Genomic DNA, 27,555 nt, shown 5'->3' with positions numbered 1-27,555 from the left:
AAGGCCTCTCAAAAGGGACATAGTTATTATTTAGCTAGATATAAAAATATGTTTAATAAAACTAACAGCAATTAACTTTCAAAAACAGTTTTGTATAAAAAAAGTTAAACTATGCTATTCTGAAATAACATTTCATCTGACCTAATGAGCTGACATGATTGACAGTTGAAGTTCAAACTGAACAATGTAGATATTGTGTTGTCGTGTCTTTGGCATCATTAAATTGAAGACTGTTATTTTATCAAATCAATTCTCTGTAATTATTATTACGTGATTAACTAATCATGTAAATGTAATTAACTAGGAAGTCGGGGCACCAAGGAAAATCTTCAGATTACAAAATTATAATCTTCAAATTACAAAGTTATAATTTTCCTACTATAACTTTTCAGATATTTTCAATATCTGATCAGTTAGTCTTCTAATTCATTAATTATTCTTTACCTCACGTTAGTCTCATTCCAAACGTCGTGAATTGTTGGTTATCTGCACGAACCTAGCCTTCATTAAGACATCAACTGTCTTAATCATTTATTTACTAACTAACTAAATAATCACAGAAATGCATAACAAACAGTAGATACGGTTACAAGGAAGTGATAGGGGATGTGCTCTAGTGGGCTAAACCGATATGACGCTTGGTAGACAAAGGGACTGAGAAGGGCGCGAAAGATAAAAGACACTACACAGTTGATAATTATAATAATTGAAATGATAATCCTTTGCACATGAACGCTCACTGATTCTGGAATAATTGCAATCAATATATATATTTACGCTCAGTGTGTCGTCATGATTTCTGTTGGAATCGTCGGTCTTTCTGTTGGAAAGTTCATCTGAACTTCTCTTTACGTCCCTGGAGTCTTTCGTGGTTTGAATGGATACTTCAGAGTCCCATTCAGAAATGTTCTTATAGAATAGATGTTTCGGCGGTTGTCGGTCTTCGCATTCAGTCAACATAAATTCTAGCTGCAGACTGCAGACGAGTAATTAGTATCGAAGATTTGCTCTTATTCTGTCGATATCGATAGTCTGAGTTTAACCATTTCCACCACTGTAGCCAATGCTCCATGTGGTTTGGTTAGGAATTCAACAACCGAGGAATGCAACTACAAGAAATGTTGTTTGGGAACAGTAAACTTTTTTTTACAGCAAATGTATACTTGTGTGAAAAACCATGTTGCCTACAGTGTACACTGTCTATTCTCTACTCAAACCTCAGCCATCTCGGTAATCGAGGTACGCATGGTCTCTACTCAAACCTCAGCCCTCTCGGTAATCGAGGTTACGCATGGTCTGCAGTGGGCTTCTCCAGATGGGGTTTATATTCGGTACAGCAAAAAGGTCTGTCCCATGACGCCAGATCAATGTCTGTGCTCATGTGGCGGGCCAATGACAGTTACATTTGAAAGGGAATTGGATTCTCTTTCATTAAACATTTTAAAATCACATTACATAATTTCACAAATAGTTTAATCTTTACTCATTCATTTTATACAATAATTAGATGCAAGCCTCACAACGGAGACTCTTGTATAAACAGAGTTATGGTAATGTGGCTGTATTGTCTCTCATGATGTCACAAACATTAGACAAAATGGACCGGTAGTAGCTGGATTCTCCACCGACCGTTTACACATTCTCCAGAACATGGATATTGTTCAGTTCTCAAGTTCTGTGAGGTAGAAGAAGTTCCTTTGTTCTACTGTGAACCCTCTCTCTATACTGCATGGCCGGGGGGGAAGAGAGTCTCCTCCAGGAATTTATGACCTGAGATAACAGAGCCTTGGTGTAGGGGGAAGAGAGAGGTGGTGCTTGCTATATCCAAAGAGGGCCACGTCATGACAGTGTACACTGTAGGCAACATGGTTTTTCACACAGGTATACATTTGCTGTAAAAAAGTTTACTGTTCCCAAACAACATTCCTTGTAGTTGGAGCATGGAAAGCAAACGGTCGACTACATCCCTTTTCCTTTCCTTGAAAACAAGACGATTGGCGTATTTCAACTTGCGCACTCGTGTTGTTATTAGGGCAACCCTTTCCCATGAATCAGTGATCTGCATCTAGATCAACAAGCACAATATCCCACAATTGAGGTGTTTGGCCCTTGAGGTTCCGACTGAACAATGGCTGTCTTGTCTTTGCTATGAGGAGATCATACACACACCAAAACAGTTGATCGGTAGCACCACACCAGACAGACAGTAGGGTCATACATCCACAGGCATGAAATGCTTCTCATAGTCCGAAACAAACTGATCGTCCTCCAACAAGCTCCCGGACTCTCCCCCGTCCCTCTCCTCCTCGTCAGTATCAATAATTATACTGTAACCCTCGTCAGCATCCTCCTCCTTTTCCGCCTCTTCGTCAGTCCTTATGTGGGTGCGCTCCTCTCCCACCACCCCCTCTGTCTGTCCATTAGGGCTGGACCTATTTCTAGAACAGGCATTGGCATCCCAGAAAGGCTTTTCCACCACCTCCAGCTCAGAGATCTTTGGGTTAGACTCCAGAGGAGAGAAGATCGCCGTCGAGGAGCTGTTAAACTGGAGCAACGACAGGCAGGGAGTCAGACATTCATTTAGTCCTCTATGGTTGTATGTTATGCCTCTGACTGGTGATAATATAACTCAAGTGAATGGTATATTCCTAGCCCAATACAGCCCCTGCTACTGTATGTGGTATAATCAACATTTAGGTTCATGTAGTATGCACATTCTTTATTTTACAACAGGTTCTTACTGGAACATTACAAATAAGATACCATCCATATCTATAGGTAGTGTGTTCCATTGCCCTAAATGGCTGGAGGAAGAAAAACCAGGCAGGAAGACATGATGAACTCCGGGCCTCTGCCTGGGGCTCTGTCCACCACTAACTAGAATACTATAGACTAAATAATATCACACTCACTGATAGTAGATCAGTCATTCACAGCCACATAGTGATAGTCTGCTCTGCTCTCACCTGCAACTTCATCTGTTGGAGCAGTTTGCTGTTGCTGGGGTCAGGCACTTTCACACAAGTCTTCATTTGTATACTACAGAAAATACACAACAGTATCATTCACATACTGCACACCAAAAGAGTTGTGTTCCTTCAATTGACATGTCCATTTGTATATCACCCTAAAAGTGGTAGAAATGTATTATCCATTATGTTTTAGTTGAAAGGGGTATAACATATTGTTTGTTTTATGTTTTTGATCAAGACCATTGTTATGAATGAAGGGCACAATTGAAAGCCCAACTCAACTGCCCGTTCTCATTTCCACTTCCTCAAGTGTTTCCCCTTTTGTAAACCTATTTCGGGCATGGGTGAACTTTCAGAGAGATAGAGGAAGGAGACATGAGAGCGCACCACACCCTGTATGTGTTCAGTCGGCACGAAACGTTGCAAAGCCTTTTAAAACATTTTGTGTCAGTGTGCCCTAATGAACATGGCCCTGGTTCAAGACAATGAGAAAATAATCAGAATCAGGCTATTTGGGTTGAAGTATGGGAATCCAGTCTCTCACATTATGATGATAAATAGCAACATCCCTGCTATTATTCCTGGCACCAGATATTTGAGGTAACCTGTGACAACAATGGGAGAGAGATGGGGAAGGTCAGAAGGCAAAATGACCAATTAGACCGCAATCCATGTTCATAATCACATACTGTAGCACAAAGGTCTATTTCATACAAGGCATGCATTCAATATTACACTGTTATTACTTTCTAAGGAACTTCAGGACCCTTTCTGTTTTAAAGGTAATGTTATATACAGTATTATACACAACCTATAATAATATATCTAGTTTGTTTAATAATAAATAATAATTAGTGTTATACATGACCTCAGTGTCACCAGTTAGGTACATAAGCACTTAAAACATCTCATCACGGTTGTTAGAGAACCTATAACAGCTATATGCTTCTTGTCATCATTATCAAATGACTACATGGCAGAGTGGTAGAATACCATGGCTGTTCTCAGTAGAGAAGATGATGGTTTCACTGGGTCCCAGTCCAGCCTTAGTCTCAGCCCTGATCCAAACCTGGTGGTGACCCGATGTAAGTCCTAACAGATGGAAGCTGTTCTGGTCCCCACTCACGTTGCACACTGCAGATGAAGGAAAGGTTGAATGATTGGGAGCAAGGCCACTGATGTGTGGGAAGAGAGTGTGCAGCACGGTAGCCATTTCATTTTTTATTTATTTAACTTGGCAAATCAGTTTAGAACAAATTCTTCTTTACAATGACGGCCTACACCGGCCAAAACCGGACGACGCTGGGCCAATTGTGCGCCGCCCTATTGGACTCCCAATCACGGCCAGATGTGATACAGCCTGAAATCGAACCAAGGACTGTATTGACGCCTCTAGCACTGAGATGCAGTGTCTTAGACCACTGCGCCACTCGGGAGCCAATAATGACAATAGGAGTTGGCAAGACAGAACAAACAGATCTGGGAACAGGCAAACATATTTAATACTAGTTAAGCTACTACAATGTCATGCTATATTTTAGGGTAATGTACACAATGGGCAGTGGAGACCACACTTTTATTATAACAATATAACATTGTAGCAACAAAAGATTTATCCCAGATGGTCCTCCACTGTCTTTGTGTTGTTTACCTGTAAATTTGTTTAATACCAGCTGATAGCGCAGTATGAGCCCCGTACTCTGGGTCAGGGAGACGTGTTGCCAGGACAAAGTCACATGAGAGTCAGAGATGTACTGGGCCTTGAACTCAGTCACTTTGGGTGGGACTGAGGAGTGATTGAGAGAGGAGGAGATGGAGGTGAAATGGATAGAGGAATAGTCAAAAGCAGCAGAAAAATAAACTATAAATAAAAAAAATATATATTTTACAGTGAGTTAAAAGGCCGGACAAATTAACATTAGGTAAAGATGTGAAATTTCAAGTTAGTTTACTCCACTGAAAATCGGTCATGTGCACTAATTGCAGTGATTACATACTGGCAAGTACATTATAAAGACTTCTATTTCCATGCTCTAATATACTTACGTCCATGAAGAGAATACGAGATTGCAGACGCAAGCAGGCAGCTACTGTTGATGAACACTGCAAACAATGACACATTGTAGGCAGTGTAGTTCACAAAATCACCTGTAGGTGGAGACAGAGACTAAGGCGATGTTGTCATCTTGAAACCAATTTGAAACATTACAAAATATTAATAAATATGTTCAGAGAGAAATGGTATTATAGATCAGTTTAAGCCACACAAACCTCTTAAAATGATTGACGTATGATTTTGGTGCACTTTTATCCAATCAAAGCCCTGTGTCGGAGGAAGTCCCACCTGCTTGTACTGCACCACATACTCATGCATGTTTTCAATAGGCTGGGGTGGCAGAGACCAGGATACATTGAGGCTCAATATATCCTGGTTCACAGTGAAGGATAGCTCTGGCACCTGTAGACCTAAGCGAAAGAGAAAACGTGTGAATCTGTGAAGACAGAAACATACAAACCAACACTCTATTATCACAATCACACACACCTTTCAAATGAAATCAAATTGTATTTGTCACATGCGCCGAATACAACAGGTGTAGACCTTACAGTGAAATGCTTACTTACAAGCCCTAACCAACAATGCAGTTAAAAAAAATAACAATAAGAAATAAAAGTAACAAATAATTAAAGAGCAGCAGTAAAATAACAATAGCGAGACTATATACAGGGAGTACCGGTGCAGAGTCAATGTGCGGGGGCACCGGTTAGTCGAGGTAATTGAGGTAATATGTACATATAGGTAGTTATTAAAGTGACTATTCATAGATAATAACAGAGAGGAAGGAGCAGCAGAAAAGAGAGGCGGGTAATGCGAAAAGTCTGGGTAGCCATTTGATTAGATGTTCAGGAGTCTTATGGCTTGGGGTTAGAAGCTGTTTAGAAGCCTCTTGGATGTAGACTTGGTGCTCCGGTACCATTTTCCGTGTGGTAGCAGAAAAAACAGTCTATGACTAGGGTGGCTGGAGTCTTTGACCATTTTTAGGGCCTTCCTCTGACACCGCCTGGTATAGAGGTCCTGGATGGCAGGCAGCTTAGCCCCAGTGATGTACTGGGCCGTACACACTACCCTCTGTAGTGCCTTGAGGTTGGAGGCCGAGCAGTTGCCATACCAGGCAGTGATGCAACCAGTCAGGATGCTCTCGATGGGGCAGCTGTAGAACCTTTTGAGGATCTGAGGACCATTTCCAAATCTTTTCAGTCTCCTGGGGAATAGGTTTTTGTCATTCCCTCTCCACGACTGTCTTGGTGTGCTTGGACCATGTCAGTTTGTTGGTGATGTGGACACCAAGGAACTTGAAGCTCTCAACCTGCTCCACTGCAGCCCGGTCAATGAGAATGGGGGCGTGCTCGGTCCTATTTTTCCTGTAGTCCACAATCATCTCATTTGTCTTGATCACGTTGAGGGAAAGGTTGTTGTCCTGGCACCATACGGCCAGGTCTCTGACCTCCTCCTCATAGGCTGTCTCGTTGTTGTCGGTTGTTGTCGGACACTGTTGTGTCATCCGGAAACTTAATGATGGTTTCCCTTACCTGATGTCGGTAGAGCTAGGGAAGCAGGTTTGGTGGCACCCTGGGAATTGTAGACGGACACATCCACCCCTGATACACCCCGCAGAGAGGGTGTAAAGCTGCATCTCTTCTCTTGACAGACACAAAGGCCACCAGGCTCTGACATGGACACGTTCACAACCGCCACTGTCCCGTTACTGTGTGATAATGTCACCACGTACCCCAGCACCTTCCCCTGAGCCAACCAGCTGGGCATCTCCTGAGGATAGATACCAGACAGGGGTATTAGTTATAGCAGGCTATAGGGAAGGGGGTGTTTTGGGGAGGCAGGTAGCCTAGCGGTTGAGAGCATTGGGCCAGTAACCGAAATGTTGCTGGTTTGAATCCCTGAGACGACTAAGTGTAAAATCTCTTGATGTGCCCTTGATCAAGGCACTTAACTCTAATTGCTCCTGTAAGTCGCTCTGGATAAGAGTGTCTGCTAAATTATGCAAATATTTTGAAGTTCTTATGATTAGAAAATGCATAATCCTTTGAAACATGAATCACTTGTCTAACCTGATTATATGGTACAGTTTGATATATATATACACACACACATACATATACACACACTACCTTTCAAAAGTTTGGGGTCACTTAGAAATGTCCTTGTTTTTTCCCAAACTTCCCCAAACTTTTGAACATTAGTGTGAGTATATATATAATATATATATATATATATTACCTATTATGATGGGATGTTGTGTTAACATACCTTCCACATAAGGGCACATTGAGAAAGCTCAGAGGTGACTCCACAGTCACTCCACACATCCAATGCTTTCACAGGCGCTGAGAAAGAGAGAGAAATAGTATAATCATCTATCACCACAGAATGAGTGAACAAATATTTTCAAGCTGTGGAGACCACAGGATTACATTACCCATCAGCACCCACTGACAGACCTGACTCAGAACTCTGTGCTGTGTAGACTGAGCTCCAGTCACTCATCAGGGCCTGAGGGCCCTCACAGGCACAGCGCACCTGGAACTCATAAACAGTGTAGGGCCGTGGAGTCAGGAGCAGGAAGCTGCGTAGAATGTCCTCTTCCTGAGCAGGACATGAAAGAATGACACACAAAAGAACAGGGATGAGCAAGAGACAGCCCCAGGGATGGGTGGGATGAGGGATTATTTTGGATTAAAAAGCAACTCCAGGCTACATTGCACATTTAATAGCTTATAGAAAGTAAAATTATAATGGAGCTATATATTTTGAAATAGCTGGCCTTTTCTGCACGCAAATAGATTTTGACAAAAAATTGGTCCCAAAACAATCTGTGCGTGCGGCCCTCGTGTTACCCATCCCTAACTCAGAAGGACAACATTCCCAGTGCGAAATTCCCACAGATAATCGAGAGACAATGGTATTTCAATGTTTCATTCCCTACATCTAAGGGACTGAATGTTTGAAAAAATAAACAAGTGACCCTCCCCTATAACCAGAATAATAATTACAACAAAGTGGATAGCACAGAACATGATTATCATTTACCCTCACTCCTAGGACAGACCAGAGCCTTAGATATGCAGTTTTAGAAACTGTTCTTAGTTTTGTAAGCATTACATGGCAAAGTAGCCAAAGTTGTCTATCAACTGCAAAAAGTTAACTAAACAGAACCAGTTACAACTGAAATACCTGATCATCAATGAACGAGAGAAAAAGCCATTCATTTTTTAACACAGCAACCACATATCATCAGTTAGGCCTATTTGTATTTTGTATTTGTATTTATTATGGATCCCCATTAGCTGCTGCCAAAGTGGCAGCTACTCTTGTAGGTTTGGGAGGGAGGGAGTTTCCAACATATTTCTTATACCGGTCATTTTACTTTAAATCCATGAATGGAAGTGAACAAGTGCACACTTGGGGAAATGAACAAAACCCCAGCCATGCTCAGCTCACTCACCTGAGTCCAGCCCTGCTGGTCCTGGGTGCGATACTGGACCTCACAGAGTTGGTCAGAGCTGCCTTGATCATCACACTGCAAAATCCAGTAGATCTCCAGAGGCTGAGAGCAATGGTGAGTGATTTCAGGGGTGGGTGGCTTTTCTGGTAGAGGAATGGATAGGGAAGAGAGGACAGAGTGGGAGAGTGAAAGAAAGAGCAAGAGAGAAAGCAGGAGATAGAGAGAGGGTGGGGGAGAGAGTGAGGGTGGGGGGAGAGAAAGAGCACAAAAGAGAGTCAGTAAGACAATGAGAGAGAGAGACAGAGACTGAAAGTGTCATGTCTGTCCCTCTGAATGAATTGGGAATGTACAGAGAAGAGTCATCCCTGACTGACTCACTGATATCGCCAGTGTTGAAGGCAGCCATTGTAGACGTGGCAGAGCCATGATGGTTCGCAGCTTTGACCAACACTGTCAGGTCACTGTAACTGGTGTAAAATTCACGAGGGATCACGCCACTCACATTGGTGCCCTCCACCGCGCTGCTAATGCTGAAAAGGAAGATGCAGGACACATAAATACACACCACTCAAACACCACATCTGACAGCACTGTGCAGACATACAGTCTTAGACCACAGACACAGACCTTGCTCCAACACACCAAGCATGCCACAGGGCTGCAGGTAGGGCTGTGACGGTCATGAAATTTTGGATGATGGTTATTGGCCAGTTAAATGACTGAGGTCACCGTAACAACTGTTCACATAGCAAAAAGAAAAGACACATAGCAAAAGAAAAGACACACATTTTCAACTCACTGCCGCTCCTGACTGCATGCGCTGCCATAGAAATAAAATGAATAAAACGGGCGTCCTCATCATGTCAATGATGGCATAATGGGTGGACTGGCGGCCATTGTGAGTGTACCCATAGGTACACTCACAATGGGGTGCATTCGTGCATTTTTTTCACTCTGGAGTGCCAGAGAGTATGCTCTGGGCATTTGTAAATTCAAAGAGTTCTCAGATTGTCAGTTCATAAATTCAGAGCGTTTCGCTCTCGGAGCGATCAGAGGTCACACTGGACACTCTGGCGGAAGAGTAGGTGATCCGAGCGTTCTGGCCTCACAATGGCACTCAAGCACCCAAGCTAATTGGATAAAGTTAGCTAGCTTGCAAGCTACTTCCAGACAAAAATGAGAGAACACCTCACTGACCATTTTACTCACCCTAGCAAAGCTGGTTAGGCTTTTTCAATGTTATCCAAAGTGTTGGTGACTGTAACTGTGCTGCTGGCAACAATTTAATCACGCTTAATTACACCGGCAATATTCAATGCTGTTGCGCGTTCGTAAATTTGTCAGTTATTCTGTGCTCTGGCACACTGAGATGAGAGCGCTCTGAAAACGGAGTAGATGGCCAGAGCAAATTTACGAACGCACCCCTCGGGTGAAGATGGAACAGCATCACTAATCCGCGCTGAATCAACCATGGGAACAACTCTAACGTTGTATCTACGGTGTCTAGGCAGAAGGCAAGCGGTCTGAAGCAGATCATAAGGCTGGTGAAGAAAAAAAGTATTTTTAAGTATTTTAATATTTTAAGCCAGAAATAAATACACCAACCATCTAAACTCAGCAAAAAAAGAAACGTCCTCCCATTGTCAACTGCGTTTATTTTCAGCAAACTTAACATGTGTAAATATTTGTATGAACATAACAAGATTCAACAACTGAGACATAAACTGAACAAGTTCCACAGACATGTGACTAACAGAAATTGAATAATGTGTCCCTGAACAAAGGGGGGAGGTCAAAATCAAAAGTAACAGTCAGTATCTGGTGTGGCCACCAGCTGCATTAAGTACTGCAGTACATCTCCTCCTCATGGACTGCACCAGATTTGCCAGTTCTTGCTGTGAGATGTTACCCCACTCTTCCACCAAGGCACCTGCAAGTTCCCGGACATTTCTGGGGGGGAATGGCCCTAGCCCTCACCCTCAGATCCAACAGGTCCCAGGTGTGCTCAATGGGATTGAGATCCGGGCTCTTCGCTGGCCATGGCTGAACACTGACATTCCTGTCTTGCAGGAAATCACGCACAGAACGAGCAGTATGGCTGGTGGCATTGTCATGCTGGAGGGTCATGTCAGGATGAGCCTGCAGGAAGGGTACCACATGAGGGAGGAGGATGTCTTCCCTGTAACGCACAGCGTTGAGATTGCCTGCAATGACAACAAGCTCAGTCCGATGATGCTGTGACACACCGCCCTAGACCATGACAGACCCTCCAACTCCAAATCGATCCCGCTCCAGAGTACAGGCCTCGGTGTAGCGCTCATTCCTTCGACGATAAACGCGAAACCGACCATCACCCCTGGTGAGACAAAACTGCGACTCGTCAGTGAAGAGCACTTTTTGCCAGTCCTGTCTGGTCCAGCGACGGTGGGTTTGTGCCCATAGGCGACGTTGTTGCTGGTTTTGTCTGGTAAGGACCTGGCTTACAACAGGCCTACAAGCCCTCAGTCCAGCCTCTCTCAGCCTATTGCGGACAGTCTGAGCACTGATGGAGGAATTGTGTGTTCCTGGTGTAACTCGGGCAGTTGTTGTTACCATCCTCTACCTGTCCCGCAGGTGTGATGTTCGGATGTATTATTTGGTTGACCAAATTCGACACTCTCATTAACCTCCATGAAAAAACTCGGTGGGTGAAACAACGAAAAAAACGCCACCTTCTGGAAAGAGACAGATTTTCCGCTGAGTTTTCTCTTTCTCTTCGTCTCTGGTAGTAATCAATGGCACTGGTCCAATGTGGGGTTTTTTCCGGACTCTTCCACATGGAATTACTACGTTGTCTTAACCTTGTATCAAAGACAGTACAGTACGAAGATAGGCTAAAACTGCTTCTCCAATAGAAATCCCTGATCACACTTGTAGTTGATGTCATGGTGACGTTGGCTAGCTAAGCTTATGTGAAGAAACACTTCCAGTCAACTTCCAATATAGATATTTTCTTAGACAATGTAGCAAACATTGGTAAGAAGATAGATAATGATTTCAGGGATTTTTGTGATGATGAGTTATCTGAAATTGAGATAAAAGACTGTATTAAAAGCCTGAAGGACAATAGGTCTCCTGGAAATGATGGTTTAATAAGCGAGTTTTATAAAGCATTCAATGATAAATTGATTCCTTTCATTCTTGCTATGTTTCAAGAATCAATAGAAAAAGGGGAGTTACCGGCTTCCTTAAAGCAAGGTGTAATTACTTTGATTCCCAAACCTAATAAGGATACTCTTTATATAGATAACTGGAGACCCATTAGCCTGTTGAATAATGATGGGAAATAATTTGCCCTTGTATTTGCTAAGAGGTTGAAACAAGGCTTGTATCATATAATTGATGAAGAACAATCTGGTTTTATGCATGGTCGACACATTAGTAATAACATCAGGTTGATCTTAGATATGATTGACTATAATGACCTCATCCTTGATGATAGTTTTCTTATCTTTGTTGAGTTTTATAAAGCTTTTGACACTGTAGAACATCAGTTTATGTCCAAAGCAATTCGTTTTTTGGGGTTTGGTGATTTTTTTTTGAAAGCAGTCCAAACTTTATATAGTGGTTGTACTAGCTCTGTAAAATTAGCTCACGGGACATCCCAAAGATTTCATATTGGCAGTGGCATTAGGCAGGGCTTCCCAATTAGTCAATTTTAATTTTTATTGGTTACTCAAATTATGGCTTTTCATCTCAAGAAAGGGAATTTTCAAGGTGTTTCATCACTTGGCAATGAATTTAAACTATGTCAACTGGCCGATGATACCACCATATTTCTGAGAGACAGGAATGAGGTTTCTAAAGCAGTTTCCTGTATTGAAGACTTTTCCTTAGTTTCGGGTTTGAAAATTAATATCAATAAGTCAGTCTTATTTCCACTCAAGGATTGTGTTTTACAGGAAGTATATGGTATCCCAATTAAAGATAAGGTTACTTATCTTGGAATTGTTATATGCAAGGATGAAAAACAAAGGAGTGAATTAAACTTTAACCCCATTATTGAGAAAACAAAGAACAAATTGAACCTCTGGTTGATGAGAGATATTTCATTATACAGTCAGGTTTTATTGTCCAAAGCTGAAGGGTTATCCACATCCGTTTATGTGTCGTTATCACTTACTTACTCCCTAAAATTGTAAAGGACTTAGATAAGATTCTTTATAATTTTATTTAGAGGAACAAACCTCACTATCCAAGAAAATACACTGCTCAAAAAAATAAAGGGAACACTAAAATAACACATCCTAGATCTGAATGAATGAAATAATCTTATTAAATACTTTTTTATTTACATAGTTGAATGTGCTGACAACAAAATCACACAAAAATAATCAATGGAAATCCAATTTATCAACCCATGGAGGTCTGGATTTGGAGTCACACTCAAAATTAAAGTGGAAAACCACACTCCAGGCTGATCCAACTTTGATGTAATGTCCTTAAAACAAGTCAAAATGAGGCTCAGTAGTGTGTGTGGCCTCCACGTGCCTGTATGACCTCACTACAACGCCTGGGCATGCTCCTGATGAGGTGGCGGATGGTCTCCTGAGGGATCTCCTCCCAGACCTGGACTAAAGCATCCGCCAACTCCTGGACAGTCTGTGGTGCAACGTGGCGTTGGTTGATGGAGCGAGACATGATGTCCCAGATGTGCTCAATTGGATTCAGGTCTGGGGAACGGGCGGGCCAGTCCATAGCATCAATGCCTTCCAATTGCAGGAACTGCTGACACACTCCAGCCACATGAGGTCTAGCATTGTCTTGCATTAGGAGGAACCCAGGGCCAACCGCACCAGCATATGGTCTCACAAGGGGTCTGAGGATCTCATCTCGGTACCTAATGGCAGTCAGGCTACATCTGGCGAGCACATGGAGGGCTGTGCGCTCCCCCAAAGAAATGCCACCCCACACCATGACTGACCCGCCGCCAAACCGGTCATGCTGGAGGATGTTGCAGGCAGCAGAACGTTCTCCACGGCGTCTCCAGACTGTCACGTCTGTCACATGTGCTCAGTGTGAACCTGCTTTCATCTGTGAAGAGCACAGGGCGCCAGTGGCGAATTTGCCAATCTTGGTGTTCTCTGGCAAATGCCAAACGTCCTGCATGGTGTTGGGCTGTAAGCACAACCCCCACCTGTGGACGTCGGGCCCTCATACCACCCTCATGGAGTCTGTTTCTGACCGTTTGAGCAGACATATGCACATTTATGGCCTGCTGGAGGTCATTTTGCAGGGCTCTGGCAGTGCTCCTCCTGCTCCTCCTTGCACAAAGGCGGAGGTAGCGGTCCTGCTGCTGGGTTGTTGCCCTCCTACGGCCTCCTCCACGTCTCCTGATGTACTGGCCTGTCTCCTGGTAGCGCCTCCATGCTCTGGACACTACGCTGACAGACACAGCAAACCTTCTTGCCACAGCTCGCATTGATGTGCCATCCTGGATGAGCTGCACTACCTGAGCAACTTCTGTGGGTTGTAGACTCCGTCTCATGCTACCACTAGAGTGAAAGCACCGCCAGCATTCAAAAGTGACCAAAACATCAGCCAGGAAGCATAGGAACTGAGAAGTGGTCTGTGGTCCCCACCTGCAGAACCACTCCTTTATTGGGGGTGTCTTGCTAATTACCTATAATTTCCTGTTGTTGTCTAATCTATTTGCACAACAGCATGTGAAATTTATTGTCAATCAGTGTTGCTTCCTAAGTGGACAGTTTGATTTCACAGAAGTGTGATTGACTTGGAGTTACATTGTGTTGTTTAAGTGTTCCCTTCATTTTTTTGAGCAGTATAAATTCTTACTAATACCGAAGAACAAGGAGGTCTTGAGGTTTTAGATTTCAATACTCTAAATAATACTTTTAAAATAAATTGGATTCTGAAGTATGTTAAGAACCAGAACAGTATTTGGAATGTCTTCCCTAAGTATTTATTTCACTCTGTTGGTGGTTTAGAATTCCCAGTAAAGTTGGCCATATTCCATAAGCAGGCAATTTTAGCTTGGATGTTAGCATATAAACACAAATTTTCCCCTCACAAATACTTTATATGGCACAACAATATTCTATATACGATTTAAAACTAAGTCTCTTTTTTTTCGTAACTGGTTTGAGAATACAATTATTTTGGTTGGTCAGTTACTGAATGAGGATGAATATCTACTCTAATATGGGGAATTTCTTGATAAGTTTAAAATTCCAATAACCCCAAAAGAATATGCAATTGTTTTTGATGCGATTCCAAGGAGGGTTCCTCTGTGGTTGATGTAAGTAACATAGATTTACATGAAAATATATTCATTGGCAATATTAACATCAAAGATAAATGTAGTAATAAACAGATTAGGACTATTGTTTGTGATATTACAATTCCCTCAGCAAGATTCTTTTGGTCAAATATCTATGGTGATATACAGTGGGGGGAAGCATTGAAAATTGCTAACAAATACTGTATCAGTAACAAAATAAAGGAAGTTTCATTTAAAATGTTACAGAATTTATCCTGTGAAACATGTTTTGGAAAGATTCAAGCTAAATCTTGACTATAACTGTGATTTCTGTGGAATGGTGTAACGGCTGTCTTCGTCGTTAGATGAAACAGAGAAGTCATCGTCGGAAAAGGTGGACCAATACGCAGCGGAGGATGTGTTCATCATTAGTGTTTTAATGAAAAAGAGAACACTACAAAAATAAACAAAAGACGACAGCAAACAGTTCTGTTAGGAAAACACACTAACAAAATACAATTACCCACAAAACCCAAAGGAAAAACATGCTTCTTATGTGTGACTCCCAATCAACAACAAAGAACTTCAGCTGTGCCTGATGGGGAGCCACACACGGCCCAAAACACAGAAATACAAAAACCTAGAAAAAGAACATTCAACGCCCACCCAATGTAACACCCTGGCCTAACCAAAATAAAGAACAAAAAACCTTCTTGGTTGTGGAAAAGATATTAGATGGTACAATGATTCTCCACACTATACTTGCTTGTTTTGTCACAAACTGAAATTAGGCGAGCTTTTAGAATTTTAGCAAACAGTGCATCTTTAAGACATTGGCTCGAATCTAGGTTGTGCCTTTCGATTTCAATAAAATGAACAACTAAAGGAAGAATTTGTCACTTCTCTCATTGACTTCTCAAACCCCACGCCTGGTCTGTTTGATCTGTTTCTCAAGAGTTCCCGGAAGTTTTGCGATATTGTGGCTCTGGGTTTAGAAACTCTGTGCTTGTATTTTTTTTAACCTAGACTGCTAGTCTAGGTAAGAAAATACAAAGATTAAGGCATCGTAATAATTCCATGCAGAAGCATTTGAAAATAAACATTCATGGGATAAGCGCCATTACTAACTAGCAACACTGGTCCCATGAATTGCAAAGAGTTATGATTAGAACACTGTTGTCTTAACCTTGAAATCTTCAACCTATATGTTGGCTAGATGGTTGTAGTATTTTTTCTTGCAATAGCATAAAGCGCTTATTTTTTCACCAGCTTTATGATATGCTTCAGACCGGTTGCCTTCTGCCTAGGCACTGTAGCTACAATGCTTGAGTTGGTCCCATGGTTGAGCGGTACAACTTTCGCATTATTGTGACGTTAACCTTCCCATCTTCAACCTAGGAGCAAAGCAGGAAGTAAAAGCAGGACGCGTACTCATCAGTATGTGCTGTGATTTGTTGATTAAACTCAACTGACATTCTAATGTACGAGCCACATCAGTTAAAATCATTAGAATTAAAATTTTACATTACCATGGAAATTATTGCATCACAATAGAAGGCAGCCATTGCGAGAGTACCCATGAGTTTCCAAGTCAAATTTCCAGGGTTAGAGGTTCCAAGCCTGTTTTAGTCATTCTACAGTATTTCTGTGTGTGCTGCTGCTGCAGGGAGAGAGGTTTTACCTAAGCAACCGAAGACTTGTTTGCTACAACACCTTGCTTGTTTCAGCAAAGAGCAACGAAGTTTCATGTTGTTGTTAAGAGTCCATGTTACCGCAGAAACGGCCTCAACCACAAGAATGCCCAGCCGTCCCATCTTCAGTCAGTTGTTTGTTCCACAACATGGTTATGACAGTTATTTTATTTTCATGACAGTTTTCATCCATAACCGTCGATTACACGGTTATACAGTAATTGTGCCAGCCCTAGCTGCAGGTTAGCATTGTGAATGCGCATTACCCCACCACCGTGGAAAATAAAGCCAAATTCCTACTTCCCACTTGGTTACGAACGCAGCATAAGAGTCCGCATCTTATGCTGCATTTGTAACCAAGTGGAAAGTGGGAATTTACCACCATAGGGTTAGATATAGGACTCTTGATGAATAAAACCAGTTTTTGGCATGGACATTGCCAATGAGGGCTTAGAAAAGTAATAACACGTGATAATAAAAGTAATAATAAATACAAAATGAGTAACGACAACTTGGCTATATACACGGGGTACCAGTACCAGGTCGATGTGCAGGGGTACAGTGCTTCGGAAAGCATTCAGACCCTGTGACTTTTTTCATATTTTGTTATGTGACAGGCTTATTCTAAAATTGACTAAATCATTTTCCCCCTCATCAATCTACACACAATACCCCAAAATGAAAAAGCAAAAACAGTTTATTCGAATTTTTTGCAAATTTTAAAACATAAAAACTGTAAATAAACATTTACATAAGTATTCCGATCCTTCACTCAGTACTTTGTTGAAGCACCTTTTACAGCCTTGAGTCTTCTTGGGTATGACACTAAAAGCTTGGCACACATGTATTTGGGGAGTTTCTCCCATTCTTCTCTGCAGATCCTCTCAAGCTCTGTCAGGTTAGATGGGGAGAGTCGCTGCACAGCTATTTTCAGGTCTCTCCAGAGATTTTCAATCGGGTTCAAGTCCGGGCTCTGGCTGGGCCACTCAAGAACATTCAGAGCCTTGTCCTGAAGCCACTCTTGCATTGTCTTGGCTGTTTGCTTAGGGTTGTTGTCCTGTTGGAAGGTGAACCTTTGGCAGAGTCTGAGGCCCTGAACGCTCTGGAGCAGGTTTTCATCAAGGATCTTTCTGTACTTTGCTCTGTTCATCTTTCCCTCGATCCTGACTAGTCTCCCAGTCCCTGCCGCTGAAAAACATCCCCACAGCATGATGCTGGCACCACCATGCTTCACTGTAGGGATGGTGCCAGGTTTCCTCCAGATGTGACGCTTGGCATTCAGGCCAAAGAGTTAAATCTTGGTTTCATCAGACCAGAGAATCTTGTTTCTCATGGTCTGAGAGTCTTTATGTGCCTTTTGGCAAACTCCAAGCAGGCTGTCATGTGTCTTTTACTGAGGAGTGGCTTCTGTCTGGCCCCTCTAACATAAAGGCCTGATTGGTGGAGTGCTGCAGAGATGGTTGTCCTTCTGGAAGGTTCTCTCATCTCCACAGAGGAACTCTGGAGCTCTGTCAGAGGGACCATCGGGTTCTTGGTCACCTCCCTGACCAAGGCCCTTCTCCCCCAATTGCTCTGGCCAGCCAGCCAGCTCTAGGAAGTCTTGGTGGTTCCAAACTTCTTCCATTTATGAATGATGGAAGCCACTGTGTTCTTGGAGACCTTCAATGCTGCAGAAATGTGTTGGTACTCTTCCCCAGATCTGTGCCTCGACACAATCCTGTCTCGAAGCTCTACGGACAATTCCTTCGACCTCGTGGCTTGGTTTATGGTCTGACATGCTCTGTCAACTGTGGGACCTTATATAGACATGTGTGTGCCTTTCCAAATCATGTCCAATCAATTGAATTTACGACAGGTGGACTCCAATGAAGTTGTGGAAACATCTCAAGGATGATCATTGGAAAGAGGATGCACCTGAGCTCAATTTCAAGTCTCATAGAAAAGGGTCTGAATACTTATGTAAATAAGGTATTTCTGTTTTATATTGAATAATTTTGAAAAAAGTTTAAAAGTAAAAAAAACAGTTTTCGCTTTGTCATTATGGGCTATTGTGTGTAGATTGATGAGGAAAAACTTTAATTTGATCATTTTTAGTATAAGGCTATAACGTAACAAAATGTGGAAAAAGTCAAGGGGTCTGAATACTTTCCAAATGCATTATACGTACATATAACTAGGAATAAAGTGACTAGGCAACAGGATAGATAATAGACAGTAGCAGCAGTATATATGTGATGAGTCAAAGAAGTTAGTGCAAATATGGTCAGTGCAGATTGTCCGGGTAGCTATTAAACTAACTATTTAAAGGTCTTATGGCTTGGGGGTAGAAGCTGTGTAGGTGTGTGTGGACCATGATAGATCCTTAGTGATGTGGACATCGAGGAACTTGAAGCTCTCGACCCACTCCATTACAGCCCTGTCGATGTGAATGAGGGGGTGCTTTGCCTTCCATTTCCTGTAGTCCACGATCAGCTCCTTTGTCTTGCTGACTTTTGAGGGAGAGGTTGTTGCCCTGGCACCACACTGCCAGGTCTCTGGCCTCCTCCCTATGGGCTGCCGTCGTTGCTGATTATGCCTACCACCGTTGTGTCGTCAGCAAACTTAATGATGGTGTTGGAGTCGTGCACGGCCACACAGTTGTGGGTGAACAGGGAGTACAGGAGTGGACCAAGCATGCACCCCTGAGGGGCCCCCGTGTTTAGGGTCATTGTGGCAGATATGTTGTTGCCTACCCTCACCACTTGGGAGCGGCCCATCAGGAAGTCCAGGATACAGTTGCAGAGGGAGGTGTTCAGTGCCAGGGTCCTTAGCTTAGTGATGAGCTTGGAGGGCACCATGGTGTTGAATGCTGAGCTGTAGTCAATGAACAGCATTCTCACATAGGTGTTCCTCTTGTAAAGGTGGGATAGGGCATTGTGGAGTGCAATAGAGATTGCGACATCTGTGAGTTGTTGGGGCGGTATGCGAATTGGAGTCAGTCCAGGGTGTCTGGGATGATGAGTACCTTGATGTTCTTGGGCACAGGGACTATGGTGGTCTGCTTGAAACAAGTAGGTATTACAGACTGGCTCAGGGAGAGGTTGAAAATGTCAGTGAAGACACTTGTGTGGAGTAAAGGTGATCTAGAGTTTTGTCGTCTGTAGTTGCACAGGTGACATGCTGGTAGAAATGGCATAAGACAGATTTAAGTTTCCCTGCGTTATAATCTCCGGCCACTAGGAGCACGACCTCTGGATGAGCATTTTCTTGTTTGTTAATAGTGCCATACAGCTTGTTGAGTGCGGTCTTAGTGCCAGCATCGGTTTGTGGTGGTAAATAAACAGCTACAAAAATATAGATGAAAACTCTCTTCGTAAATAGTATGGTCTACAGCTTATCATGATGTATTCTAACTCAGGTGAGTAGAACCTCGAGACTTCCTTAACATTAGAGAACACCAGCCATTGTTAACAAAGAGACACACACCTCAGCTTTATACCTCTTCAAACAACACAAACAACGCAGTATGCACTCTTTCAGTTTGTTTGCCAACTCATAGAAGTAGTAAAAACATTTTTTGGACTACTTCAAAATAGAGATGGCCTCAATGGCACTGTCCGAGCGCTCACAGATGCCATAATGGGACATATATAAAGATGATATCTCTATCATTCTCTGTGTTTACCACACATGAATGGAAAAAAAAAAATCCAACTAGTAATTACTAGTGGGAAACTTGTCTGTTTCGCTCGCTTGAATGCTTTATCTGAGATTGATACGTCTTTCTGTCGGTGGCCTCTCTGTCAAATAAATTAGCACTATTTCAATATCTTATTTGGACCGACAAGGAGGTACGGTAAGGCACATAAGCCCGGCCCTGGCACGGGCAGAACCCTTGAGCCATCTCCATTTTGAATAAGTCCATTTTCTTCTTCTACTACTTCTATGAGTTGGCAAACAAACTGAAAGGGTTCATACTGCCATCTAGAGTGTGTTGTTTCAACAGGTATAAAGCCAAGGATGGCGATTTACTACCACCTACAGTTATGGAATGTTTACTCACGAGTATAATTCATTGGCTGATCCCTCCTGATGACCCGGATGGAATCATGTGATCCTTCCTTCACCCATAGGAAGTCCCACCCAGTTGACTACTTTTAAATGGTGAATCCTTTGATGACAATGTCCATGCCAAATGGGTTTTATCCATATAGAGTCCTCTATCTAACGTTATGGTGGTAAATTCCCACTTCCCGCTTGGTTACAAACGCAGCATTAACCCATCGGTTTCTAAACACCACGAGTCACCGAGGGTTTCCAAACACAGCGAATAAACAGCTATTCTTGCATCTGTGTAGAAACAGTATATGATAGTTATGATAGCCTATGTCTGGGTCATTTGTGAATATGATTATAGATGTCCTGTATATACTGTATTAAGATGGGATGTATACAGGCTATAGTAGACATGTCTTTACCCCTCTGTAGAATTCCAGTGCAGGCTGTAGGAGGTGGGGATCTGTGGGTCCTGTCCTGGATCCCAGAAACAGTGGATATCTGCCTGTCGTCCCTCCGTATAGGGGATGTGACACTGGGGAGCGGAGGGAGGAGATGGAGGGCCTGCAGAGAGTGAGAGAGACAATGAGGAGGGAGGTAGAAGTGAATTTCAATTGATAGAGAAAAAGAGACAGACAAAAAGAGACAAATCCAATCAAAGTTTATTTGTCATGTACACAGTTTTGCAGATGTTATCACAGATGCATCAAAATTCTTAAGTTTCTATCTCCAACAATGCAACAATATCTAGCAATACAATAATAATACACACATAATCCAAAAGCAAAAAAAAAAATGAAGACATATCAGAACGAGCAATGTCAGAGTCCTGAATATAAATAATATATATATGAATATGAATGGTGTGTATAGACAGGATGGACAGTAGGTAAATAGAAAAGGTCTGTACAGCAGTAGTTTTGTAATTTTGTAAAAAAATGTATTTCACCTTTATTTAACCAGGTAGGCCAGTTGAGAACAAGTTCTCATTTACAACTGCGACCTGGCCAAGATAAAGCAAAGCAGTGCGACACAAATAACAACACAGAGTTACACATGGAATAAACAAAACATACAGTCAATAACACAATAGAGAAAAAGTCTATATACAGTGTGTGCAAATGAGGTAAGATAAGGGAGATAAGGCAATAAATAGGCCATAGTGGCGAAATAATGACAATTTAGCAATTAAACACTGGAGTGATAGATGTGCAGAAGATGAATGTGCAAGTAGAGATACTGGGGTACAAAGGAGCAAAAAAATAAATAACAGTATGGGGATGAGGTAGTTAGGTAGGATGGGCTATTTACAGATGGGCTATGTACAGGTGCAGTGATCTGTGAGGTGCTCTGACAGCTGGTGCTTAAAGTTAGTGAGGGAGATATATGCCATTCAGTGATTTTTGCAATTCGTTCCAGCCATTGGCAGCAGAGAACTGGAAGGAATAGTTATATAGGATGAGCCATGACTAGAATACAGTATATAAATATAAAGTGGGTAAAACATTATTACAGTGGCCCCCTGAGTGTCGCAGCAGTCTAAGGCACTGCAGTGCTTGAGGCGTCACAAGAGATCCAGGTTCGATCCCGGCTGTGTCGCAGCTGGCCGCGACCGGGAGACCCATGATGCGGTGCACAATTGTCTCAGCGTCGTCTGGGTTAGGGGAGGGTTTGGCCGGCCGGGATGCCCTTGTCCCATCGCGCTCTAGCAACTCCTGTGGTGGACCGGGCGCATGCACACTGACACTGTCGCCTGTTGTAGTGTGTTTCCTCTGACACATTAGAGCGGCTGGCTTCTGGGTTAAGAGAGCAGTGTGGCTTGGCAGGTTTGTGTTTCAGAGGACGCATGGCTCTCGACCTTCGCCTCTCCCGAGTCCGTACGGAAGTGGCGGCGATGGGACAAGACTGTAACTACCAACTGGGGAGAAAAAGGGGTAAAACATTTTTTATAATAATAACATTATTAAAGTGACCAGTGTTCAATGACTATGTACATTGGGCAGCAGTTTCTAAGGTGCAGGGTAGAGTACCAACCAGGTGGTAACCGGCTAGTGACAGTGTCTAAGGTTCAGGGCAGGGAACAGGGCGGAGGCTGGCTAGTGATGACTGTTTAACAGTCTGAGATGGCCTGGAGAAGCTGTTTATCAGTCTCTCGGTCCAGGCTTTGATGTGCCTGTACTGTCTCCGCCTTCTAAATGGTAGAGGTAAACAGGCCATGGTTCGGGTGACTGAGGTCCTTGATGAGCTTCTTAGCCTTCCTGTGATACCGGTGTTCTAGATGTCTTGGAGAGCAGGCAGTTTGTCCCCAATGATGTGTTGGGCTAACTGCACCACCCTCTGGAGAGCCCTGCGGTTGAGAGTGGTGCAGTTGCTGCACCCTGTGGTGATACAGCACCACAGGATACTCTAGGTGGTGCATCTGCAGAAGTTTGTGAGGGTCTTAGGGGCCAAGCTGAATTTCTTCAGCCTGGTCAACCATTTCAGGTCCTAAGTGATTTGCACGTTGGGGAACTTGAAGCTTTTGACCCTCTCCACTGCAGCCCAGTCAATGTGGATGGGGGCGTGCTCTCTCCGCTGTCCTTCGTTTTGTTGACGTTGAGGGAGAGGTTATTTTCCTGGCACCACTCCGTCAGGGCTCTCACCTTCTCCCTGTAGGCTGTCTCGTCGTTGTTGGTAATCAGGCCTACCACTGTTGTGTCGTCTGCAAACTTAATGATTGAGTTGGAGACGTGCGTGGCTGTTTCACGTAAACAGATAGTGAGAGAGAAAGAGAGAAATAAAATCCAGATGACATTCACCTTTAAAAGAACTGTGCCAGTTTAGCGTTCCTTCTGTTGTCATTGCCATCCTCTTTAACCTAGACCCCCCCTCACACACACACACAACATTGAAACCACAAGCACATCCTGAGAGCGTTTCAAGGAACATGAAGCCCAAACAGTAAATGATAACAAGACAGAGATTTTGCGAGGTGGTGACACCCTTCCTCTCTCAGAGTTCCTCTCCTCTTCAAGTATCAGTATGAAACATAAAATCATAACCACACACCAAGGGTTCTGTTCATTAGGCATCAAACAGACGAAAAACGTCTGAAACCGGGAGGAACTACCTGGACTTGTCCAATAAGAAACACTCATATGCGTTTTCCATTGCAAAATGTTTTCCATTGCCTTCTATAATGAACACAACACAAGGTCCATAGCATATGTGATATGACTAACAGGGTGGTGATTAGGAACCATTTACCTCTTGGTCCCCTACGCATTAGTTAAGACTGATACTGATATGATCTCTATGGAAGGTTGTGTTGAATAAAAGGAAGGAAATGGGGATGCATAAAGTCTAGCAGATGTTATAGCGGGTGCAGCAAAATGCTTGTGTTGTATTGCATGTCAGAGCAAAAATCAAGCCATGAGGTTCAAGGAATTGTCCGTCGAGCTCTGATTGTGTCGAAGCACAGATCTGGGGAAGAGTACCAACACATTTCTGCAGCATTGAAGGTCCCCAAGAACACAGTGGCCTCCATCATTCTTAAATGGAAGAAGTTTGGGACTACCAAGAGACTTCCTAGAGCTGGCAGCCCGGCCAAACTGAGCAATCGGGGGAGAAGGGCCTTGGTCAGGGAGGTGACCAAGAACCCGATGGTCACTCTGACAGAGCTCCAGAGTTCCTCTGTGAAGATGGGAGAAACTTCCAGAAGGACAACCATCTCTGCAGCACTCCACCAATCAGGCCTTTATGGTAGAGTGGCCAGACAGAAGCAACTCCTCAGTAAAAGGCACATAACAGCTCGCTTGAAGTTTGCCAAAAGGCACCTAAAGGACTCTCAGACCATGAGAAACAAGATTCTCTGGTCTGAAGAAACTAAGTTTGAACTCTTTGGCCTGAATGCCAAGCGTCTGGAGGAAACCTGGCACCATCCCTACGGTGAAGCATGGTGGTGGCAGCATCATGCTGTCGAGATGTTTTTCAGCGGCAGGGACTAGAAGACTAGTCAGGATCGAGGGAAAGATGAATGGAGCAAAGTACAGAAAGATCCTTGATGAAAACCTGCTCCAGAGCACTTGGGACCTCAGACTGGGGCGAAGGTTCACCTTCCAACAGGACAACGACCCTAAGCACACAGCCAAGACAATGCAGGAGTGGCTTCAGGACAAGTCTATGAATGTCCTTGAGTGGCCCAGTCAGAGCCCAGACTTGAACCCGATCGAACATCTCTGGAGAGACCTGAAAATAGCTGTGCAGCGACGCTCCCCATCCAACCTGACAGAGCTTGAGAGGATCTGCAGAGAAGAATGGGAGAAACTCCCCAAATACAGGTGTGCATTTTTGTTATACTGTTTATACATACTGTGTATTTACAATGCATTGAGAAAGTGCATTGACAAAACTCAAGGCTCTAATCACTTCCAAAGGTCCTTCAACAAAGTACTGAGTAAAGGGTCTGAATACTTAGGTAAATGCTATATTTCAGTTCTGACATTTTTATGGGGTATTGTGTGTAGATTAATGAGGGAAAAAACGCATTTAATACATTGTAGAATAAGGCTGTAACTTAACAAAAATGTGGAAAAAGTCAAGGGGTCTGAATACTTTCCAAATGCACTGTAAATACACAGTATGTATAAACAGTATAACAAAAATGCAATGTACAGTAGTAGATGTATTAAAATGAGATATGTGAAGAATACAGTTCATGAATACACAGTGTGAAAAACAGTATAAAAGAAACGGTCCAGTGTTTAATAATAAGAATGAACTAATAACATAGACATACAATCAGATCAAACATATAGATCAGCATTACGGTTTAGTCCATCTAAATTATTTGAAGAAACCCCAGAGCTGATCAGTGAATGGTGGATCTGAGGGTGTGTCACATAGAGATTATAAATAGTCACAAGGAGAATTTCCTGGTCACATGACTTTACCAGGAAAAAGATCTGGGATCAGTCCAGTGTGAAGGACTCACCTGGTTGAGGTAAGCAGGTGTGTTGTAGGAGCAGCAGGATCAGCAGGAGGCATGGGACTCTGGGCCATGCCATTACTCACACCACTATGCCATCAGCACCTATGGAAAACACACACACACACACACACCAAATGAGTGGTGAATGGCAGGTGTATGAATGTTTCAGAATTCTCACACACACAGATGCGGACACACACACGCACAGACAAAACTTTTACACACACACACACATCCTTAAAGGTCCAATGCAGTCAGATTTAATATCAATATCAAATCATTTCTGGGTAACAAATAAAAAGTACCTTACTGTGATTGTTTTCAATTAAAATAATCAACAACAACAACATAGCTTCTTAGCAAAGAGCGATTTATAAAGCAAGAATTTTGCTAGGATTGTCTGGGAGTGATCTGAGTAGGGAATGTCAAACTGAAAACTAGCTGTTACTGGCAGAGAGGTTTGAAACTCTCTTTCTTATTGGTCTATTAACTCATTTAACGCCAGGTGATGTCACCAGGAAGGTAAAATCTCCATCACACCAAAACAGGCTGAAATGTCAGGTGGCTTTTTCAAACAGCTCCTACACTAAAAGGGCATTATCATAATTTTCAAATTTCACAGTATTATTCCAACCTCATAGTGTGGAAATATATATAAAACACAGGAGCATCACTGCACTGGGCCTATAGTCCTTCATTGAAATAATAACAAAGTGGTCAACCACCTCTGTTTTGGTAAAAAGATGAGGGATGGGCCTGGAGAAATGTAACCACTCTCAAATTCATGGATGCAAGGACTGACCATGCATGATATCAGAATTATAGTTTTAACCATGCTTTGAGGCTAGACAGTGTTTGTTTACATTTACATTGTTTACAAACATTGGAGTAAAACAAGAATGATCTTTGGTGGTAGGTGTTGTTCACACAGTAACGTGCAAACCTTTTCAGTGTTACAGCCAATGATTTATATATACACTAGATGACAGCTAGGGGGCGATGTGTTGAAGCCACTGTGCCTCCAGCTTGGCACTCCCTCCCTTACTGTTGTAAAAAATACTTTGGAAGCTATAAAAATGTATGTATTAATGTCAACATTAGTTTTTGCCACATGTATTTTACTATAGACACCTTAGCTGACATGAGAAAAATCTGTCGTTCTGCCCCTGAACAAGGCAGTTAACCCACTCTTCCTAGGCCGTCATTGAAAATAAGAATTTGTTCTTAACTGACTTGCCTAGTAAAATAATACATACTTTAAAATTATATTATGTGTGCTTAACATAAACATTTTAAATATATACAAAATATATACAATTTTTTTGAGATTACTAATGTTACTGCCCCACTACAACAACAAAAATTACAAAAATACATGTCATTTCGTCCTTGAAACATTTTATGGAAATACTGTAGAATTTCATTCATTCCTATAGATTGATGTTCCTACACTGGCCAATACATAACAATCAGCAATCCAGGGTTTATATACATTGGTTACATATCTGTCACTGTCTTCGCCACTGACATATCTGCCACTCTGTGTATTGTGTAGCCTACATACATGTTTTTAAGCCAAAAGCACATGATGACAAAAGCATCTGGTTTCTATTAACCATTGTTGTCATGTTATGATGCAAATTAACTTACCATAGCCATAAGCATAGAGATGAGAGTGAACATTCAAAGTCTTGTACTATTTCAAGTCTAAAAACGTTATACTGGTAGGCCTAATGATCAATATGATTTCGGCAAACTGTAAGTTATGTTGAAAAATAAGTGGTTCGAAAAATAAGAGCTATTACCTCGTCGTCAAGAAAGACATCAAAATAACGGAACTTCCATCTTTCGCCAGCATTCTATTGTACATTGAATTAATGTTTGCGGTGTTTACGTGCGCTGAAGTTTGGGTGCTTTTCGCAGCACACTGGTTATATTTCATTCCAAACTATGCTTCCTCCCTTGCATCCTCGCTCAACACCCTTTCACTCGAAATGATCAGACTAAATAGGTGAAAGCAATATGGCAGAAACTAGATTGGATATGTGTGTAGACTTAACTATTTCTCACACACCCAGCTTGTCTATGATCCGCAAAGCGGAGTGTA

General features: G+C 42.5%; 1 protein-coding gene across 3 annotated transcripts; it reads right to left on the bottom strand.

The window, feature by feature from the left end:
• Positions 1 to 516: 516 nt before the first annotated feature.
• LOC106606534 (interleukin-6 receptor subunit beta) lies at positions 517 to 27,555 on the bottom strand. 3 transcript variants are annotated; one of them, XM_014202803.2, is made up of 15 exons: positions 27,099 to 27,555; positions 25,452 to 25,550; positions 20,902 to 21,043; positions 8,873 to 9,024; positions 8,495 to 8,637; positions 7,491 to 7,635; positions 7,300 to 7,376; positions 6,564 to 6,801; positions 5,244 to 5,438; positions 5,019 to 5,120; positions 4,624 to 4,758; positions 3,966 to 4,106; positions 3,517 to 3,577; positions 2,967 to 3,039; positions 517 to 2,545 (listed from the first exon to the last, which is right to left on the bottom strand). In XM_014202803.2, exons 2-15 carry the CDS (start codon positions 25,522 to 25,524, stop codon positions 2,213 to 2,215), a joined length of 2,010 nt encoding a protein of 669 aa, XP_014058278.2. In that variant the 5' UTR covers positions 25,525 to 25,550; positions 27,099 to 27,555; the 3' UTR covers positions 517 to 2,212. The 3 variants fall into 3 exon arrangements, with proteins under 3 accessions (XP_014058278.2, XP_014058277.2, XP_045571558.1); XM_014202802.2 differs by having other exon boundaries at positions 27,254 to 27,555; XM_045715602.1 differs by lacking the exons at positions 25,452 to 25,550; positions 27,099 to 27,555 and adding an exon at positions 21,429 to 21,475.

The sequence above is a fragment of the Salmo salar genome, chromosome ssa03 (assembly GCF_905237065.1).
Source record: "Salmo salar chromosome ssa03, Ssal_v3.1, whole genome shotgun sequence".
In the NCBI taxonomy this organism is placed as follows: Eukaryota; Metazoa; Chordata; class Actinopteri; order Salmoniformes; family Salmonidae; genus Salmo; species Salmo salar.
This window is presented reverse-complemented; position numbering and strand designations above follow the sequence as displayed.

Bases quoted from the DNA above. Each gene is read 5' to 3' on its own strand.
- LOC106606534 (XM_014202803.2), bottom strand. From the start codon at position 25,524: ATGGCATGGCCCAGAGTCCCATGCCTCCTGCTGATCCTGCTGCTCCTA. The intron at 21,044-25,451 runs GTGAGTCCTTCA...CACTCTCTGCAG, and splicing joins CACCTGCTTACCTCAACCAG to GCCCTCCATCTCCTCCCTCC. The intron at 9,025-20,901 runs GTAAAGACATGT...CTTCCTTTTCAG, and splicing joins CACTGGAATTCTACAGAGGG to CATTAGCAGCGCGGTGGAGG.